The sequence below is a fragment of the Aspergillus glaucus genome (assembly GCF_001890805.1).
Source record: "Aspergillus glaucus CBS 516.65 unplaced genomic scaffold ASPGLscaffold_4, whole genome shotgun sequence".
Classification (NCBI taxonomy): domain Eukaryota; kingdom Fungi; phylum Ascomycota; class Eurotiomycetes; order Eurotiales; family Aspergillaceae; genus Aspergillus; species Aspergillus glaucus.
The window spans coordinates 1,369,296-1,389,071 of NW_019170456.1; the positions used below are offsets into that span (position 1 = coordinate 1,369,296).

At 50.7% G+C, this 19,776-nt stretch overlaps 5 protein-coding genes across 5 annotated transcripts; 4 read left to right on the top strand and 1 right to left on the bottom strand.

Annotated features, from left to right (window-relative positions):
* Positions 1-1,020: 1,020 nt before the first annotated feature.
* ASPGLDRAFT_33127 (M13 family metallopeptidase) lies at positions 1,021-3,650 on the top strand (the record flags this gene model as incomplete). The annotated part of the gene is made up of 6 exons (XM_022544265.1): positions 1,021-1,034; positions 1,093-1,331; positions 1,394-1,902; positions 1,965-3,057; positions 3,115-3,515; positions 3,573-3,650. 6 exons carry the CDS (start codon positions 1,021-1,023, stop codon positions 3,648-3,650), a joined length of 2,334 nt encoding a protein of 777 aa, XP_022404103.1.
* A 1,322-nt stretch (positions 3,651-4,972) lies between these two features.
* Positions 4,973-10,060, top strand: ASPGLDRAFT_23424 (mitotic regulator LTE1; the record flags this gene model as incomplete). Its single annotated transcript, XM_022543287.1, has 2 exons — positions 4,973-5,358; positions 5,461-10,060. The coding sequence occupies 2 exons, from the start codon at positions 4,973-4,975 to the stop codon at positions 10,058-10,060; spliced, it is 4,986 nt and encodes a 1,661-aa protein (XP_022404104.1).
* Positions 10,061-10,973: 913 nt separating this feature from the next.
* ASPGLDRAFT_43970 (DIL and Ankyrin domain protein) lies at positions 10,974-14,029 on the top strand. Its single transcript, XM_022545921.1, has 4 exons — positions 10,974-11,219; positions 11,283-11,716; positions 11,770-12,171; positions 12,229-14,029. Exons 1-4 carry the CDS (start codon positions 11,006-11,008, stop codon positions 13,750-13,752), a joined length of 2,574 nt encoding a protein of 857 aa, XP_022404105.1. The 5' UTR covers positions 10,974-11,005; the 3' UTR covers positions 13,753-14,029.
* Positions 14,030-14,771: 742 nt separating this feature from the next.
* Positions 14,772-16,600, top strand: ASPGLDRAFT_43974 (uncharacterized protein). Its single transcript, XM_022545922.1, has 2 exons — positions 14,772-14,913; positions 14,973-16,600. Exons 1-2 carry the CDS (start codon positions 14,845-14,847, stop codon positions 16,188-16,190), a joined length of 1,287 nt encoding a protein of 428 aa, XP_022404106.1. The 5' UTR covers positions 14,772-14,844; the 3' UTR covers positions 16,191-16,600.
* A 454-nt stretch (positions 16,601-17,054) lies between these two features.
* ASPGLDRAFT_23427 (uncharacterized protein) lies at positions 17,055-17,972 on the bottom strand (the record flags this gene model as incomplete). The annotated part of the gene is made up of 3 exons (XM_022543288.1): positions 17,055-17,290; positions 17,505-17,705; positions 17,825-17,972. The coding sequence occupies 3 exons, from the start codon at positions 17,970-17,972 to the stop codon at positions 17,055-17,057; spliced, it is 585 nt and encodes a 194-aa protein (XP_022404107.1).
* Between the last annotated feature and the right edge of the window lie 1,804 nt (positions 17,973-19,776).

The following is a 19,776-nucleotide window of genomic DNA, read 5'->3' on the forward strand; positions in this document are numbered from 1 at the left end:
AGGAGTTCGGAGATGAGGATGCATTGGCCTGAATTTTCGCCGGCATTTCTCAGCCTACAACATACCCGTGTTGATCTTTGCCCAATGAGTTGAACCTTGCGGTCTCTGCCGAGAGAAGTCCGGGTCTTTTTGGCGGATTCTATCCGTGTTCTGCAAACTGCACAAAACAGGGAACAGAGGTACTTGTCCATGATAGTATAGAGGGTACTCCGTACTGCCACTGTGCTCCAGCCAGCCAGATATCAGTGCGGAGTTCAAGGTCTCATGCAGGGTGAGTATGCTTTTTGTTCAGGAGCACCTAGCAATAGGTTTAATAGAGTACGAGCCAATACCACTATGCGCAGTTGTCGTAGATGCAACGATATGCAGATACAATAGGGGCACCTCGGTAGAGAGGAAAAGCGAGTCTCCTACTCTATAAGCAGCACTGACCAATGACAGCGGGAACTGCCGTACAATCAATAGCTCGTCCTTATCGGTATCTAAACACATGGCCATAAGCTCCTGAATCGCACGTGGTTCGATTTGGAGTTCAGTAACTAGGAATAATACTCCGTTGTTAATAATTGCTGATGGGTCCTACCCCATATCCGTTTCCAATCGTGAACCATTTACCGTTACCACTCATTGGATTTAAGGTTATCAAAGTTGTGGACCCGGGGTTTCAAACAATCGAACTGTGGTTACTTTCTCCGAAACTCCAACAACCCCAGACTTTCATATTCTCAAAAATGGGCGCTTCAATGATGATGTTCTCGATCCTGAATTCATTTTTCGACCGCCTCTTGGCTGACTCATCCGAGGCAGGGCATGTGACTCTGCATCACCATCACCACCGTTATTAGAATCGCCTTCACCACTCTTAATATAACTTTACGCTCGAGTCGTGGTTTTAACGCATTGGGTGAGTTGGTTAAGTGAAGCCAACTTCAATGCTATTTTGACCGAATACCGTATATACTTTGACTTCCCTCGTGCCAAGTGGGTTAGATGTCTCGTGATTGCCCCTGGAAGTACACCATGTCCAACTTCAAGTGCGTTGAGCACAGCCTCTATTCTCATTTTTATTCCGTTTGAGACTAAATTTACTAGGAGCTCGGATGAGCTTGAAACGGCGTATCTCATAGACGAAGTATCACCTATTGGGGATGAAGAGCATCCACACCCCCATAGATCGTCGCGAGTTGGTCAATTCACCGCCGATGGCCTCTTCCGACATCCCATTAGAGCTATACCTGATAAACATCGAAAGCGATTGTCTACTCTGCTTCGATTGAGTGCAGCTTTACTGTTGGCAATTGGTGGTTACTTTTTCTGGAACTTCTTTTCTGGTACCGACTCTCACCTCCTTCCCCCAATCGTTACTCTTATCGCTAATATAGTCAAAATATAGAGATACACCGCAGATGCGAGAACTCACCACGGCCTGATGCCCCTACGCATTGTGAATCCCCCGAATGTGTCCACGCGGCTTCGGAAATCCTCTATAATCTAGACCCCAACTTCGCCAATATTGACCCCTGCGATGACTTCGACCAATATGTCTGCGGAGGTTGGCGAGCTCGTCATGATATGCGTCCGGATCAAGGGTCCATTTTTGCGGGCACTTCAATGGCAGAGAATGCCCAGACGCGGCTTCGTCACATCCTGGAGGCTCCGGACGCACCGCCATCGGAAGATAAAGAGAACTTTGGCAAATTGAAGGCGGCATATAAAGCGTGCTTGGATGAGTCCACTATCAGCAATCGCGGCAGCAAGCCGCTGGAGCACGTGTTGGCCCAATTGGAGGACGTTTACTCCGTGAAGGGGGTTTCCGACCGGGATGTCAAGAAAAACCTAACCGATGCGGTACGGCAACTTATAAAGTTTGACGTTGAGGCACTGGTTGTTCCATTTGTTTCAGTAAGGAACCCTATTTGGCTATTCAAAAATCCCTTGCGTTTTAACTTCGCTGACATGTACAGCCCGATGATCGTGATCCGGACTCTGTCGCCATCTTCGTTGTCCCGGTAGATGAGATCGGGCTCCCTGCTAAGGAGTACTATAATAACACGGATACCGTGGCCGAATATACCAAGGTTGTTGAGAAAGTACTAGGAAGCTTTGTTTCGAGCAAAGCGAGTATCAAGGATGTTGTGACGTTTGAGGCAAAACTCGCCAATGTCACGCCTGATACGCAGACCCGCGAGGATATCACAAAGTCTTACCACCCTCGAACCATCAAGGAAACCGAAACTCTGTTGCCGGAGATCTCATTGTCTGACATTATCTCGGCACTGGCCCCATCCGACTACAAGAATGATCGCTTGATTTTGGGTTCGCCATCATACATGGAGTCTTTGTCGAGTATCCTAAGCGAGACGTCGCGCGAGACTGTCCAATTTTTCTTCAAATGGAAGATAATCCAATCGTTTGCAGACAGTGTTGAGGATCCTAAGGTCCGACCGCTCCGGGAATTTAACAACAAACTAGATGGCAAGGGTCCTCAAGCCACGGAAGAGAGGTGGCGTAAATGTATCAATGTGCTCGATGGGGGTCTTCCTTGGAGCTTGAGTCGATTCTATGCCCTCGACTCCTTTTCCCGTGCGTCCAAGGAACTTGGCGATCAGGTCATTTCCGACATTAAGGAGCGCTTCGTATTCACGTTGGACCAAACCTCTTGGATGTCGCCTAAGGTGAAGAAGCTGGGTATCCAAAAAGTCGGTAACATCGCTCAGAAGATTGGATATCCCACCAAGAGCCCGGATGTAATGGACCCATCCGATGTCGAAGAGTATTATCGGGACTTAAAGCTGTCCGATAGGACTTTCTTTGAGAACCAACTGGCCACCGCGGAATTCCAGATCCAACGACTATGGTCCAAACTGGGCAAGCCTACTGATCGGAATGAGTGGGACATGAGTGCCCCGACCGTCAACGCATATTACAACACGCCTGGCAATGAGATTGCCTTCCCGGCTGGAATCATGCAGTCTCCTGTGTTTTACGGACCGTCCGCACCTTTGTACTTGACTTATGGTGCTTTTGGAGCTGTCAGTGGACATGAGCTTTCACATGGTGAGTATTAATCGTTTACTTTGGGCTGAAGATGAAATCGTTAATAACTACTTTCAGCTTTCGATTCAAGCGGCCGCCATTACGATGAAACTGGCAATTATACCGATTGGTGGGATGAAAAGACAGTGGCTGGATTCGAGGAGCGCGCACAGTGCTTTGTCGATCAATACTCCGAATTCACCGTCACCGGACCGGATTCGAAGCCACTGCACGTCAATGGTCGCCTGACTCTAGGCGAGAACATTGCCGACGCGGGAGGTCTTGGAGCGGCGTTCCATGCATGGAAGAAGCGCGACGAGTCCAAGCCCGACTCTCTTCTGCCAGGCCTGTCGACGTTTAGCAAGGAGCAATTGTTTTTCGTCTCGTATGCTAATTGGTGGTGTAGTAAGACGACGAAAGAGGCGGCCGAGTCAGCTATTTACAATGACCCACATGCGCCTAAGCCTGCTCGGATTATTGTAAGTCCCTCCAACGTTTTCATTTTCGGATAGGCTATGGGGCTAACGGGACCATAGGGAACCATGGCGAATTCTCGGGAATTTAAAGAAGCGTTTCAATGCTCGAGTCGCGAGCCTGTCTGCAAGCTCTGGTAAGTTTGCATAGGCTTCACGAGGTTATTATTGTAACGAGTTACGGGCTACATACAGTACTTGTATGATGTTATGCAGTGGACGGGGGTACCTGAATCATACACCTGTTACATGTACGGAGTAGTTCTCCTTTTCTGGTCATGTGGTTCGAGCCAATATGACGACGGTTATTTTCCGAGACTTTCTTCGATTTTATTATGACTCCATAAGATTCTATTTTTGCCTGGAGCAGTGGCAGTTAACGGCCGACAAAAGGGGGAAAAGGGAGGATATTCCCCTAATAGTCCGGCCGGATCTTCAATAGTCATTCGGAGGGCTCCATTGGGATGCGCCGGAGGAACGCTTTTGCTGCTAAGAATAAATAGATGCTGGTGATTTTAATATGATATGACTGGAGAACGCCTCAAAAATCAGCTCCGATCAGCCCCAGTTTCAATTCAGGATGTTTTGTATGGTTGAGATTCTTTGCAGCCAGCATAGCATACTTTCTGATGATACACCTGCATTCCATCCTACATAGTACAGTAATAGTAGTAATAACACCACATCACTGCTCATACATATTGACTCCTTTGTTTTCCTATCTAATCCCTGTATGAATGTGCCCCTGTATACTACTCCGTACAGATTTTGTCCATATATACAGAGTATCCTCTGCACTCTCGCCCACTGCCCCCCCAAAAAGGTAAACGAACCGCGTGACTTTCTCTTTCTCTCCACCGCGCCGTTTCTTTTTATTTCCTCGGTCACTCTTTTTTTCACTTTTCTCCTCTCTTCATCGTCAATCGTTAAACAGATCCAACCCGAGAGATTCAATCTTCAGTTCGCCATTCCCTTTTCGACCGTCGATCGCCGTCTCTCGCTCTTTTCTTGCCCCCGAAAATCTGCCATTAATTAATCTTCAGATGGAGATCTACACCGTCGCGCACTCTTAGCGAGTTTAGCCTACTTCGCTTGTTCGGCCAGCGTACATCATATACGAACTGCTGCTACCGCTACTCCCCTCCTTCCAGGCCTGGTCGGTCATGTCGTGTCACGAGTACGAATTCGGGTTCCGGCTTGCGCTGTCTATGCGCTAGGTTCATCTTTTCCCTCGCGAATTGGTTTCCTTTCTTTTCTTTTCTGCTCTGGGACTTCGTTTCGCCGCGTGTGTGAGACCGAGGTCTTGGTGAGATAAAAAAGCAAAAAGAGAGGACGGAAAAAGAAAAAGAGGAGTATCCCGTCGCGGGTTTTGACGCTCTTTCTATTTTTTATTTTTATCTTTATTTTTATTTTTGTACAGGCAATTTCTTTGCTGAAGCTTGAATACGACACATTATTCCGCGATGGAGGAACGCCAAGTTCGCGATCCCCCGACAGATACCCATGCGTCGTCCTTCGTTCAACCCGCCGGATTCCGTTCTAGTGTGAAACCCTCCGGTAGCGCAACAGAGTCGCCAATTGCGATATCCAATCTACGTCGCGCGAACACAGTAGCACAAGGGGGAGGGAACATCTCGAAGAACAATTTGGAATCATCGGCGGCGGCCAGCGAGAAACCCGCAGAGGTCTCGCAGCTGCGTAGCAGGGACAGCCATGAGCTTCTTCAGAAATCCTTGTCGCCCAAGCGGTCACTCACGCAGCGTGGTCCGCGGGATGTGCCGGCGAATGGCAGGGGAGGATCGCATTTCACCGTGGGTAGCGTCGGTCAGAACGGGAAAATATTTCTTAGGTATTGCTTGTCTTGACCGTGGTGGCTCTGTATAGCAGAGAGGAAATAAGAGGCAGTGCGAGAAAAGCAAAGGGCTGACATGACTATTTTACACCGGATTAGGCCGATTCGAAACCCGTCCGTAAAAGAACCTCGCGCACAACAACAACAACAACAACAACAACAACCCTTCTCGTCCTCGACAGAGCCGTCGCAAACCGAGCGCCTACATCCGAATACTGCGCACAGTGATGGCCAAGGTGCCAATGATTCCGCTCGTTGGTCGAACTCGCAGTTGTCCGAATCACAGCCGGACGTGACTCGAGAAGAGAGCGTGGTCGATGATGGCGAGTCGGTCGTCACGGAATCAGCACGATCTGAATACCGTCAGCGCCAACGACCGCATTCCTTCTCCACCATCTCGGAACATCAGTCTACCTCGAGCATCAGACCTCGTGGGGAATATCACCGCATCGTCATTGACAGGTCGGATGATCGACGGAGGAGCGACATTGCAGAGGAGCCTTCTGTCTTCCCAACATTGGATGTTTCCATCCCCAATTACCGGTTGGGTTTGCCGCAGTTCAATAACACTGGAAGTCCACCCCTGCAGAGCTCGCGTGGGTCGACCCAAGACCACTTTCGCGCATCACCTCTTCTTGGCGAAAATCTGAATAGTCATCCGTTGTCCAATGTCTTGAGTGATTCTGTGGTACCAGAGAGACCGTCGTTCGTTTCCTCCATTTTGTCCGGTACTGGTGTAGAATTGGGTCCAGGTCCCACGGCGACGGAAGTCCCCATATTCTACGAGATGAAGGAACCAATCGAGCCTTCTGTCTTCGAAGCCCTAGTTTCAGACATGGACGACGAATCAGTGGTTCGGTATATCCCTGGAACGAGGGAGCTCAGCGCCGCGACTCCCGCGCGCATTGTTGCGCAAATCTCGTCGGAGTCTTTCATGGACTATGAGCTCGTCTCAGACTTCTTCCTCACCTATCGTTCCTACCTTTCTCCTAGTCACCTTCTCCGCCTCCTACTTGCTCGACTACAGTGGGCAATCAACCGCTGGCAAGATGACGGACGGATCATTCGTATCCGCACGTTTGCGGCGCTCCGCCATTGGATTTTAAACTATTTCGCCGATGATTTCGCAGAGAACTATGAGCTCCGGGTTTACTTTTGTGAGATCATCAACATGCTTTATAGCGATGTTAGATCCCGGGAAAACGGTGGAACAAGCGACTTGAAGATCCTCATTGATCTTAAGCGTTGCTGGCATGGCAAGTGCGCCATGATCTGGGATGCACCGGAGCTATCGTCCGCATATTATCACCAGGATAGCCCTGTTGTTCCAGGGGGCTCAATTGAGACCGTACATAGCGATAAGGGTGAACCCACTCAGCACTTCAGCCAGCCTGGGTTGGCCTTAAGCACAGGTGACGATGGTGCTTACCCGGTCAACGTGGATGCTGGTCAAGAACCTGTTTTGGCGCAGCATTATCGAAACCATTCCGGGGCCACGAACCAAAGCGCCCCGGTGACCGCCCAGAGCGATGACCATTGTCTTGCGACATCCTGCTCATTCCCACCCAAATCCCACAGACGTCCTTCGAACCCTCCTCCCAAGACGGCACCGCATCCTGTGCCTCTCTCGCCAGCAAAGTACACCCACACTACTCAACCGCCCAAGTCGTCAGCAGCGGCTTCTTCAAAACGCCGTCCATTTTATACCCATGCCCACAAGCGCAGTGGGAGCTTCTCTGATTCGGTCCGGGATGATCGCGCTCCGTTGCCATTGCTCAAACTTGACCAGTGGGGCATCGGTTCGCAAGAAGTCCTAGACCCTGCAAGCTTGATTCGAGGCACCTTGTACCCTCCCGCTGAATCCTACATGATAATGATGGCGCCGGCGTCACCGCCACTCCCGTTAGGCTCTGTCACTCCTGCCCTGGAGCGTCAAAGCACGACCGACGGGACGTCCAAACCAACAACTTCAGGCTCGGGTGTCAAGACCATAATCGGATCCATCCGCAGAGCGATAAACGGCGCGAAACATGGTAGCCAGAGTATCTCACGACATACCCGGGCATATTCAGGGTCACCCTTGCGAGGGAAGACGTCGACCCTTCCGAATAACGTCGCTTTCGGATCAGACTACTACCGGGATCGCAAGACGAGTGCGCAGGCCAAGAAACCGACACGGATCGATACTCTCTGCGATGAAGTCCTGAAGCAGTACCGTCAAGTTATTGCGGAGCAGGAAGACACGAAACAAGATACGCCGCAACAAGAGGTTTCTACGCTTCGTCTGCAAGTACCTCCATCGAGGATTGGCTCGCAGGCCAGGTCACAAAGCGGGTTGACGATGGGGAGTGAATCGATTGTTATTGTAGATGATACGGGCTTGGACATACCGATGGTCTCCGGGGCGAACGGTGAGCCTATTGTCGATTTTGAGCGGTCGCCGGGTTTCCTGAACGCGGGGAATGGTACTGCAACTCCGAAGACGAACTCTTTGCGCGTCCCGTCTACCCGCGGAGACGATGAATACTCCCTGCGAATCTTCTACGACGACAGAGCTCCTGCGGGACCACCACACCAGCCATCCAAGACATTCTACAATGATTCCGATTCGTCCGCCTCACGGAGGTCGATTTCCATTGGACACGGATCGTCATTCCGCAAGAGGACATCACCCTCACTCCGTCTCCGGAAGTACGCATCTTTCCAAAGTATCATCTCGAGACGTCGTCCGGCCGCCAGCGCGAACGGGGAGCCAGTCCCGCTAGTTGCTGACTTGAGCGTTCTCCAGGATGAACCGGAGACGCCTACGGGCCCAATTCTACGTAGACGCCCTGGCGGTGATTTGCGTAAGATGCAGAACGGCAAAAACCGATTGTCTTACCTGAGGTCAAGATCAACCATCTCCGTTGCTGAGAGCGACCTCACTGCTGCTTCTGCTCGAGATGTGCAATCGAGACGGCAGACTAGTCTTATTCCGCCTAACCCGCGGTACTCCCTTGTCCAGACGAATTCGAGCCAGGATGTAAGGCGTTCGTTTGAGGCTGCTATTGCCAAGTTTGCGCAGATCCCTGACGAAGACGATGGAGGCGTGGAGTCAACATTACTGAAGTTGGAGGGCAAGTGGGATGGGTCTGAGACCCCGAGAGCTGACGGGGAGGGGTCCTCGTCTGCGTCTCATCATCGCAATGTACCTCTCGTGGTACGGCAGAACGGCAATGATGATGGTTTCCAGAGACGGCCAACTTATCTTGCTGACCCATTGACGTATTCACAAGTTCGGGAGAGGATGCGTCCAATGCGACCTTATTCGGATTCTGTTGCGGAATCGGAAGAATCGTTTTCTTCTATACCCCTGCTCGAGCGTGGACTGAGCGATGAATCGATGAAGAAGCCTCCCGCATTGACTCGGGTTGCTACTAATCCCGCGGCGACACCGCGTGCCAGTCATACTGACACTTCTGACTGGGATTCATCGCGGCCCTCGATGGACGTCGTCAACAGAACGGAAAGTATCAGCCGTATTCCTCGGGGTTCGACAGTGCCTGTACCCAGACCCCTTGTGCCCCGGGATCGGACTCAGCTTTCTGAACTGTCCCTTGATGTCATTGATCGCCGAGAGCTATTGGAGGGACGTCCCTCTACGGATTCCGCTAGGCTGAGTAGGTCGTCGTATGGGATCCCGCCTCATCCTCTTGCTCAACCTCCGTCTCCCCCGATGACCATCCAGAACCCGCGTTCTGTTACTTCTTGGGCTACGCCGTTGGATCCTGTCATCGTCCAGGCTCAGCCACTTACACCCGATCCGTCTCCCAGTCGCAGGGACGCAGAACCGGGTCCCTCTCGATCCATCGGTATGCAGCAGGACGTGCTTTCAAGATCCGAACACGGCCAACAACAACAACCAAGCCCCGTTCCTGCGCCTGACGTGGACCACGTGCCTTTTATCCTCGCCTGTGAATCGCAGCTCCTCGCCCAGCAGTTAACACTGGTGGAGATGGCAGCCCTGAGCGAGATCGACTGGCGCGACCTCGTCGAAATGCGCTGGAGCAGCGGCTCTTCGACGAACCTGAGCTGGGTACAATTCCTCACTTCCGAAGACCACCGCGGCATCGATCTAGTGGTAGGCCGTTTCAATCTGATGGTGAAATGGGTTCTTTCGGAAATCGTCCTCACTCAGGATATCCATGAGCGGGTCCTGACGATTAGCAAGCTCATTCATGTCGCGGTGCATGCGAAGCGGATGTGCAATTACGCTACCATGCTTCAAATCGCTATCGCGCTTTCGTCGATTAACTGTGCCCGGTTGGAAAAGACCTGGTCACTCGTCTCGCCTGAGGACAAGCGGTTACTGAAAGACATGGAAGCGCTCATCCAGCCTGTCCGCAACTTCCACGATCTCCGTGTTGAGATGGAGACTGCGAATCTGCAGGAGGGTTGTATTCCTTTCGTTGGTCTCTATATCCACGACCTTAATTACAACTCGCAGAAGCCAGCGCAGGTTACCACTCAGGCTGGTGAGCCGTTGATCAACTTTGAGAGACATCGCACGACCGCGAGGATTGTGAAGAATCTTCTGCGGTTGATTGATGCGAGTACGAAGTATGCGTTTGAGCCTGTGCAGGGTGTTATTGAACGGTGTCTTTGGATTGCGTCGTTGGATGAGGAGGGGATCCAGGCGCGGAGTCGGGATCTTGATTGATCTCCGTTTCTTGTTTATTTTTTTTGACCTCTTCCCTCCCTTTCTCTTTCTTTCGTTTGTCCTCGTTGCTCTATCGTTGTTCGTTGTATGTCTATGTCGCGTCGCATCTCTTGCATTTCTCGCATTCGTTTCGGTTTTTTGTTGGATTATTGTATTGCATCTCAGCGCAGCACTCGTTCTTGTTTTCTGTTTTTATTTTGCTTTTTCTTTTCCTTTGTTCCGGGTCTAATTGACTAATGTGCATTTCCGGTGCTTGTTGACGATATGGGATTGGGATGGTTGGATGGATGGGATGGATTCGGATGGATTCATGCATATGCATCGAGTATGGGATTTCTTTTTGTCGCATATGGTGTGGTTTTCTGTACTCTATCTATGTGGAATTTTCCTGCATTTTCTTGCTAAGTATACTTGGGGGCTATCCGGGGCTATTTGTTGCATTACTTGATTGGGACGGATGGGGAATAAACAGCATAACTACTGTATCTACAACAAAATAATGGATAATGGTGTACATGTGCCACTGCGCAAAAAAAGTGCACAATTGACTTCTATAATCTCACAAGAAGTTGTACCTCTGACAGGAGCGTGTTTGAGGTTCATTTGTTAGTGGAGCTTTTCTCCCATACAAAAATGCATCAACTGCCACTCTTGACCTACGTAGTGTGAGTTAGGCCGCCCTCCACTCTTCTCTCGTCTGCCTTCTCCTGTTCGTTGCCTCCCGGCTCTTACACTTACTCACACTCATTCACTTCTTTTTTTCGTTCTTTTCCCTCCGATTTTTCCCTCCGATTTTTCCCTTCATGGAGGAATATTCTTTCCTCAATATATTGCGATTCCCCCGGAAAGTTGAACACATTTAGTTGCATGTGCCCGCCCTCCTGCATAACTCCCACCACCACCGACGCCGACACCGCTACCGCCTACCCACGTCCGCTGCCCACGATGGACGACGAGACTCGCGCGGCCTCGTCGCTAGACTCCGGTCGCGACAAGAATAATCTTAATACCGATAATGATAATGACGATGATCTTGGCGCCCCGAATAAAAGACATACTCTTACCACCACGCTACCTGATGATTTGCCCAAGTCGTTGGACGACCGTCGCTCGGTACCAGTGTTTCCGCAGGAGACGGAGATATACGATGCCTGGATGGGTATGTATCCCTTCAATCCCATCTTTGTTACTTGGTGGTATGCTAATAAACGTGTGTTAATAGGCCAGTCCCAATTCCTAACTACCCCCGTGGCCGCAAAACCCCTAACTTTTAACCTCGCCCTGGACGACCACTCGCACGACGACGAACATGACATCCAAGCGCAATACGGCCGCGGCATGATCGACGTCGACAAAGATGTCGAAAACACCTCACGCCTCGAAGACAGTGACGCCCGGTTAATGGAGATGCTGGCGGCGCAGGCCGCGCATCGCGAAGTCGACTCTCTAGGCGCGGACGAGGATAGTATCGTGGACGACGAGAAGCTGAAGGAGTCGGAGAAGAAGGATATCCTGCAGCGGGGGTTGAATATGGCAGCGAGTAATGGGGATGTGGAGCGGGTGAGGAAGTTGTTGAATGGGAAGGCTAGGGGGTTCGTGGATGTGAATATGCCGGATGAGGAGGGGACGGTGCCGTTGATTTATGCTAGTTGTTTTGTATGCCCCCTCTTTATTGAATGGCTTTTGGTTTATTTGGCTAACTGTAACAGGGACACCAAGATGTTGTTTCGGAGCTTTTGGGCGCCGGCGCGCATGTCGACCAGCAGGATCGCAACCAGTGGAGCGCGTTGATGTGGGCTATGACGAACCGACACAAGACCATCGCCAAGATTCTTTTGGATCATGGAGCGTCGCCGGATATCAAGTCGTCGTCTGGTGGGACGGCTTTCGATTTTGCGCAGCCCGGGAGCGAGATCTCCGAGTATCTGAATGAGAATGGATACCATTTTGGAGGCGCAGTTGATGATGATTTCTACGATTCTGGATTTGGGCATAGCCGGTTCGAAGAGGAGATTGCGGAAATTGGGATGAAACGGCGCATGATGATGGAAGAGAGTGCTATTAACTTGGAGGTTGATTTGTCCAGTCTTGGGCTTGACGAGAAAATCGAGGTGAGTTGTTTTATTCTATATATGGTTCTGCTAAGCTAACCTATATGTTTTTTATAGTCTGCCGACGACGAGGATATCGAGGACGACCAACAAGAGTTTGCTTGGGACAAGTGTTTGCACGATCAAATGTTTGTGTTCCAGGATAACGAGTTGGAATGGATATTGGATATCATCATCACCAACATGACGCCGCAACGATCGCCCTCTCAGAAGCCGGTCCCGGCCAACCTACTCTTCCTCAGTGCGCGATATGCCCATTACCACGCTAGCGAAGAACTGCTAGAGCAACTGCTGGTGTCGGCTACCGAGAAGATCAACGACGTGGTGGAGCGCCATCAGTGGGATATGACGATACTGGCATTTTGGATGTCGAACGCGACGTTGCTGCTTCACTACCTGAAGAAGGATACTGGGTTGATGGAAGCTACCGTGGATTTCCAGCAGCATCTGGCGGAATTGATCAATGAGATCTTCATCCTGATCATCCGGGACGCTGAGCGTCGGATGAACAAGGTGCTGGAGCCTGCTATGTTGGATCATGAGACGATCCCCGGCCTCGAAGACGTACATTTCCAGAACGAGTGGAAGCTCTTCCGAGGCAAGTCCAAGGCGAAGCCGCCAGAACCGGCGGAGAAGCGTTTCCGACCCCCGTCACCGCGGCGGCGCGCCCAGATCTCCCCGCGCAATATCACATCGCTCTTATCCTCGACGCTGTTTGTGCTTGATTTGTATGATGTGCACTCGGTTATCACGACGCAAATTCTGTCGCAGCTGCTTTACTGGGTCAGCGCGGAGATCTTCAACCGTATCATGACCACGAAGCGATACCTGGCGCGGACGAAGGCAATGCAGATCCGGATGAACATCTCGGCACTGGAGGACTGGGCGCGGGCTAACAACCGCCAACCGGAACATTATGAGAACGGGTCGACGACGTGTACTGGCGAAAGCACCATGGACGCAGCGCGGCGACATCTGGCTCCCGTGATCCAGCTTCTGCAGTGGCTGCAATGTTTCTCGTCGCTGGGCGACGATTTCGAATCGCTCGTGACGACTTTGCTGCAACTGCAACAGTTGACACCAGCGCAGCTTCTTCACACGGTCAAATCGTATCGACCGGAAGTTGGCGAAAAGGGCCTTACCAAGCCGGCAATGCGATTCCTCATCGATCTCCAACGCGATTATGACCTGCTATTTCGGGAGCAGGAAAAGATCCAGGAGAACAAAGCCAAAGCTGCCGAAGGCGCTGCTGCACAGTCGGCTCCCACAACAACGGAAGGACAATCACGTCCTCAAACACCTCCACCAAAAGACACGCCGCAGGGGCACGGCTCACCCGCAGCAAGAAGCATGGCCTCACCGGGTTCGATACGATCAGGGACGGCGGGACGATTCGACGACCGCAGCACTACTGAGCTGTTTTTGGATCCGTCTATGACACTTCCCTTCTCCTTGCCTACTAGCACGGATATGTTGATTAGCTATGGTGCTGGATGGGGCGGGACGAATCGTGAGCGCGCGAGGAAGTACATTCCTACTGTCCCGCCGGAAGTGCTGAGTCGGTTTGATCGGGAAGCTTGATTTCTTCTTGGTGAACAAATTAACTGCAAGTGATATCTGAGCAAGTGATACCCGGTGAGGTTTTTATGTATGTATGTGCATGTAAAAGGGTTGCTTTGGGAGTATTTTGTCGTATGTACCTTGGGACGACAAAAGTCATATCTTGCTTACTTTGCTTCTTTTTGGACGTATTTATCTACTTTTCAAGGTAGGAAAATCTCGAATGAATCATGATAGACCTCGATCCGTCCGTATTGAGCACATGTGACTCGCCCTTTTTTCTAGGGGTCTGGCCCGTTCCCAATCCGGACGATTTCCAGGACGCGCAGCCGTGGGGCCGAGTTATGCATCTAGCACAAGCATCCACGGAGAACTGCCGCATTGTCTATTTCACTCCGTGCTTTCGTACTTTCACTGAATAATCGGTCCGAGCCGAAGAAATTAGGATTTGCTTACAGTGCATAAACTTTGGGCCGGAGGAATTCTTATCTTATTAGCGAGGCTAATCCACTCTCGTCGTCAGCTCCAGGCGTCGGTCCACGCAATGGACGTTTTGGGGCTGGTCCACCGATGTTTCTGGCTGTCGGGATAACCTCGGCATCTCCATTTTTGGTGTTTTTCTCCCTTTTTGGGGGGAGCTTAGTGAGGATCCAGAGTGCGAGGGTTATCTTAATATGCAGTGCGGCCTTGATTCTACCACATTAAATTGAATGCTGTGTGGGAAATCGTTCCTGGCTTCCCGTCTGCGCTTAGCGGTTAGTGGGTAGTGGGGACAGTCCCGATGTGGTAAGCGGCGCTTAACCCCTTCCTGTTTGGGACCTTGCCCGTTTGGGAAATCCCCTCTTCGTCTCGTCTTCTAGGCTTCGATTTTCTTATTTTTGTCCTTTTCTGCTTCCTTCAATTTTGCATCCAGCGTTGTTTTCTTCCCTTTTTCTTCTTTTAACGATATGATGATAGTAATGACGACTGGCCGCATATGATATTGACGACAATTTATTGATGTTCTTGCTTGTTGATCATGGACAGCACTTGATAGCACATCATTGGAGCTTACACCTGTCTCTATCATGCTGCTCACCTTGAAACCTCCAACTCCGGCTCATATGGCGCAGAATGGGATCAAAGGTCCCTCCCACGAATACTCCGTTATCCGCCAATCCATCCCCTCGTTGCGCGACTCGTCTGTCCCGTTTCGTCAGCCCTCAGTTCCTTCTTCCCCGAATACAACCACAACTACGAACACGGCCCCTTCCTCCACAAACATGGACTCATCCTCGCGCAGAAGTCTACCTCCGCCGCCATCTAGAACCCTACCGCCCCCGCAACTGACAGCTGCACACACGCCTCCACAACTCCCTCCCCCCCCGCCATCGTCGCAATGGCACTCCGCAGACAAAGATCCGTCGATGCATTTATGGTTGCGGGCAAGAGCAGAGGAAGATCGGAGGAAACAGGAGGAGGAGAAAGCGAGGCAGGAGACGCTGAGGTTGGAACAGCGCGTGGTTGAGCATAGTATGCTGCGTGATGCGTTGCAGGCTGGAGTACCGCCCCATATGGTTCCGTTGATTTTTGCCGGGATTAGTGGGGGTGGGCTTCCGCAGGCTGCGATTGATTTGGCGCAGCAGTATGTGTCGCATCCGGTGGCACAGGGACAGGGTCAGGGGCCGGGGCCGGGGCCGGTGGTGGCTTCGATGCCTCCTCCGCCCGCTCCTCCTGCACCTCCGCCTCCGCAGCATCACCAGCATCAACCTCAGCACCAGCAGCATCACCCGCATCACCATTACCACCAATCTTCAGGGCCGGATATGCCACCATCTACGTTTCCTCCTCCGCCCCCGCCGTTTTCGCACCGACACTCGCATTCAGGGTCGATAGACTTGCGTCGGCATTCTCATTCCGTCCCGCCAAACACACTATATAATCCACAGCCGCCAGTTCCGTCTCCTGGAGAGATTTTGCCATCACAACCGCCTACCATATCCCGGGGCTCATCGCCTGTTAGGCAGCCTCTCGGGCAATCTCCGTTCCCTCCCAGTGGTCCTCCTTCGTCTTCATCTTTGCCTCAGCCTCCAATCCCCCCCGGCAATAGTACACAACAGTATGCACAAGCACCACCCGCCTCAACACCTCAATCCATCGCGAACAAGGAATACCAGTATCGACCACGTCAATCAACCTCTATCTATTTCCATCATTGGGTCCCGCCAGGGCAACAGCCGCCGTCTGGAAAGTCGCAAGAGTACACGCCGGGCGGGAAAGCACCCCAGGAGTCCTCTGGAGGAAAACCGTCAGATAGGGAAGAGCCCATCCCAGCATCATCACGTGCCCACTCACGGAGCGTCTCAGAGGACCACAGCTCTCCAAGTCGGAAACGGAAGGCCCAAGGCTTGCATCAGCCGGCACCGATACCGTCGTCTCGCTCGCGGCAGAGTTCGATCGTTCGTGACAGCGTGCAATGAGACTAGCGGTATGTTTCATTGTCTGCAGATATGCATGATGAGTATGATGACCGCATGGTTGTGGCACTTCTGATGCGAAGAGCGCTGAACACCCAGCAAGGGCAATGTCTATCACGTGATGATATATACACCCAATGAGCTATTGAGGACTAGCTACTGCTTTATGGACTTGCATCTAGCAGTTAAATATTGATAGCGGCGGATACGTACCTCATATGATACTTATGAGGCTCATCTAGTCGGCAGTGGTGACCTATTTGTCTCACGGTCAAATTGGTCCCAGACTTTCCCTGCTGCTGTGCATCTGTGGTCTATCTGGACACTCCAGAGTTGGATACATGATCTGGAGAAAGGGATTTGGCCCGCGGCTTGTGTAGACTAATTGTCGATTCGCATACTTAAATGAAAATACAGTGCCAGTACAGTGTCCATATTCAAGCCTTTGATTCTTACTTCGTAACTTGACGTATATTTAACACCATAGTTAATATTGTCGGAAGCCGTCCAAACACTATGACAGACAGTTGCAAATAGTACCGCTCAACACCAAGAAACATGTCAAAATCTGGCTCAGTAGATGATGTAGATTATTATTATTTTTAATGAGACTGCTCAACACTCAGCTGTATACACTCTAATGCCGTTTTTCTTGCACCTGGTTCCTTCCTGGAGATTGTCCGCTCCTTCCTCATTTGGCTCTTTCCCAGAGGTTGCCACACCCTTGTTCCTTCCTAATTTGGCACTTTTCAGTTCCGCGGGCTCCCCTCTCTTTCCTTTTATTACTTCACCTCTCCCGCACCCATTCACTGCTTCTCCTCAACGTTCCACCCGTCCTTTAACCCAATCTCCCACAGAGATTGATATTTAGGGAAGGTGCGATCCCTTGCAACCATGATTTGGGGAACACAGGAATTTAGTATGGGCGGATGTCCAGAACCTCCCCTGTATCAATCCATGGCACACAGTTGCGAAGTTTTCTTCAATGGTCGAATTTAATGACCCATTCCCCCGTTTATCCAGTTCTTGGCCTCCAGCCAGACCTGGACTTCCTGGCTTTTGCCCGTATATCTGCCCGGAATGTCCACCATGGCATGCCCGGACTGCAACGAAGTTGCACCCAAAGAGATCCCGAATTACATCATTGAGAGGATCTTTCCCGTGGTATTTGGGCCGTCCATTTGGGAATGGCTGAAGGCTAAGTACTCGTGGCTGTCGCCAGACACGCTTTCTCGACAAGTTTAACCAGGCAATCACAGCCAGCAATTGGCAGATTACAGTTATTGAAGAACAAGCAGAGGCCTGGAATCAACGGACCGAGGCACACAAAAACCTGGCTTAGGCCTTTGGCCGCATAGCTGCGGCGGCCGCCACCCAGGGACAGCCGGAGATGGCCTGTACCGAGAGAGATTGGTTGGCCGAAGATCTCGATGCCACCACGGCTATGAATAAGAATCTTGAGAAGAAGTTGGAGGCGGCCTGTACCGAAAAGGGCCGGTTGGCAAGAGCATTGAGGGCCTACAAAAGACACAAGACAAAAAGTGCCAGAAGATCAAGTCAGCACTGCTGAAAGTCACCAACGGCTACGGGTGGTTGGTATCGAATTTAAATACGAGCCCTCGACGTGAAATAGTCACCTCTCCTTTCGACGATGTCGAGGTCTCCGGGCTCCATCGCAGACATCAGCCGTCCTCTCATTCCGACGATGTCAAACTCTCCGGGCTCCATCACAGACATCAGTCGTCCTTCTTTCCTTTCGACGATGTCGAACTCCCCGGGATCCATGGCACAAACCACCAAACTACACTACGTTACGGTTGGCCTTGCACTTTTGGTGCTTTCCTGGAAGTTGTCCGCTCCTTCCTAATTTGGCTCATTCCAATTGCCATCCGATAGTTTTCTTCGCATACCTTCTTTCTTTGGAATATGCGCATCCCAGACAGACCAGTGGCCCTGAGTATATGTTCTGCGCCAGTTTATACTAACGTCGAGCACGAGGGTGAGTACATTATACCTATATCTATGCTAAATCGAGTCTCTGACTCTTCTCCTGTAGCTCGTCGCTCTTCCCTGGGCTCCACACAGTTCTATCTCAATTACCTTTTAGTCTAGCGCTCGCGATGCTGTCCCCTTTGTTTAAAACGTTATTTTCTATGCCGCTTGGAAGGCTGTTTTTCGCTACACAAAATGGAGAGTTGTCTCTTCCTAGTACACTATTTGTAACGTTGTTCCTTTCTACACCATTTGGAACATCATTCATTCCATAAATTAGCCTCAACTGACAGACACTACCGCCAATTTGCCCATCATGCTCCACATACCCCGATTGCAACGCTGCTGCGCCAAAAGGCACCCCAGGCTATGTCTTCATAATCCTCGGGTTCTCTCTCGCATTTCTTGAACAGTCCCATCATAAAACATGGGCCCAAGATAAATGGTCGTGGTTCTGACCACCCACACTGTAGATAGTTTCTCTTGCAGCACCTGCTCACATCTTCATCTTAGTTTTTCAGCTCTTCGTGCTCGGTTTCATCCATGGTTGTGAAAAGAAAAGAAAAAGTATACACTGCCATTCTTGTACCGTTAAGCCATACCCTTCCTGCAAGGATATCACTGTCGTCCACAACTATGAGTTGAGCTCTCCGGGCTCCATCGATGCTCCAGATCAAGGGTCATACAGCTATAGACTTGGGAATGATGCCCTTTCAGAATCACTGTTGTTATTTTTGTAATATTGAATTCGCACCAAGTTGGCATCAAAGGCACCGCTTTATTGGCCGATTGGTCTAATGTACACTATCACAAATTTCATGATCATGCATATATACCTTAAGCACCTTTTATTCACTGTATCTACATCTATTAGAAGATATTTAGTCCCAGGATTTCTCGGGGCCCAATTTGCATAACCATCTCCATAATCCTCCGTGAGGACAGACATATGCGGATTCCCGAGACCTTTCGTCCAGAGTAAGGACAACAGAGGGCACTTCAAATCAAGTAGTGACAATCAACTCGTCGGTGTCAGTAAGAGAGAATGTGGCACTGACCATAATCGCTGAATAGGCTTTGCAGTTATGTAAGAGGTGTTTCTTGCCTTTCTCATCGTGTGATCCCTCCAAAAGACCCTGCGGGACAAGATCTACATCTCGCGACGCAAGAAAGGTGAGACTGGGATTAGATCCTGAATCATATTGTGGTAATTTCATATCCTGGTGCCTGAATGGCAAATTTCTTCGACGACACCAGATTTGGCGATATGAGATGGCGATCAAGATTCAAAGAACAGAGACAAAGGAGAGGGTCTGAACCCGATATAATACACTATCGCTACGTGCTGTTGAGAGGACAAAGGGGCCTGATCTAGTAAGTATAGAGTATTGACGATAGCTTCTACAGAGTACTATGATCAAACTCATATCTATAAGGCTGGAATAAATTGCCTCTCAATCCGGCAGTAGCACTGACCATTTAGGAAACTGCACGAAAAAGGAAGAGAGTTGACGTCCCCATCCATCACATGTGATTGGCGAGTCAGCTCAAAGAAACGAACTCCGCGTGGGCCCAGTGGATATCTCGAATTCCTCCG

What these genes read in the sequence shown, in the direction of transcription:
- ASPGLDRAFT_43974 (XM_022545922.1), top strand. Translation starts at nt 14,845, where the DNA reads ATGGGATCAAAGGTCCCTCCCACGAATACTCCGTTATCCGCCAATCCA. An exon ending in CCCCTCGTTGCGCGACTCGT is followed by an intron (nt 14,914 to 14,972) that starts CTGTCCCGTTTC and finishes ACAACTACGAAC; the next exon opens with ACGGCCCCTTCCTCCACAAA.
- ASPGLDRAFT_43970 (XM_022545921.1), top strand. Translation starts at nt 11,006, where the DNA reads ATGGACGACGAGACTCGCGCGGCCTCGTCGCTAGACTCCGGTCGCGAC. An exon ending in GATATACGATGCCTGGATGG is followed by an intron (nt 11,220 to 11,282) that starts GTATGTATCCCT and finishes GTGTGTTAATAG; the next exon opens with GCCAGTCCCAATTCCTAACT. An exon ending in GGCTTGACGAGAAAATCGAG is followed by an intron (nt 12,172 to 12,228) that starts GTGAGTTGTTTT and finishes TGTTTTTTATAG; the next exon opens with TCTGCCGACGACGAGGATAT.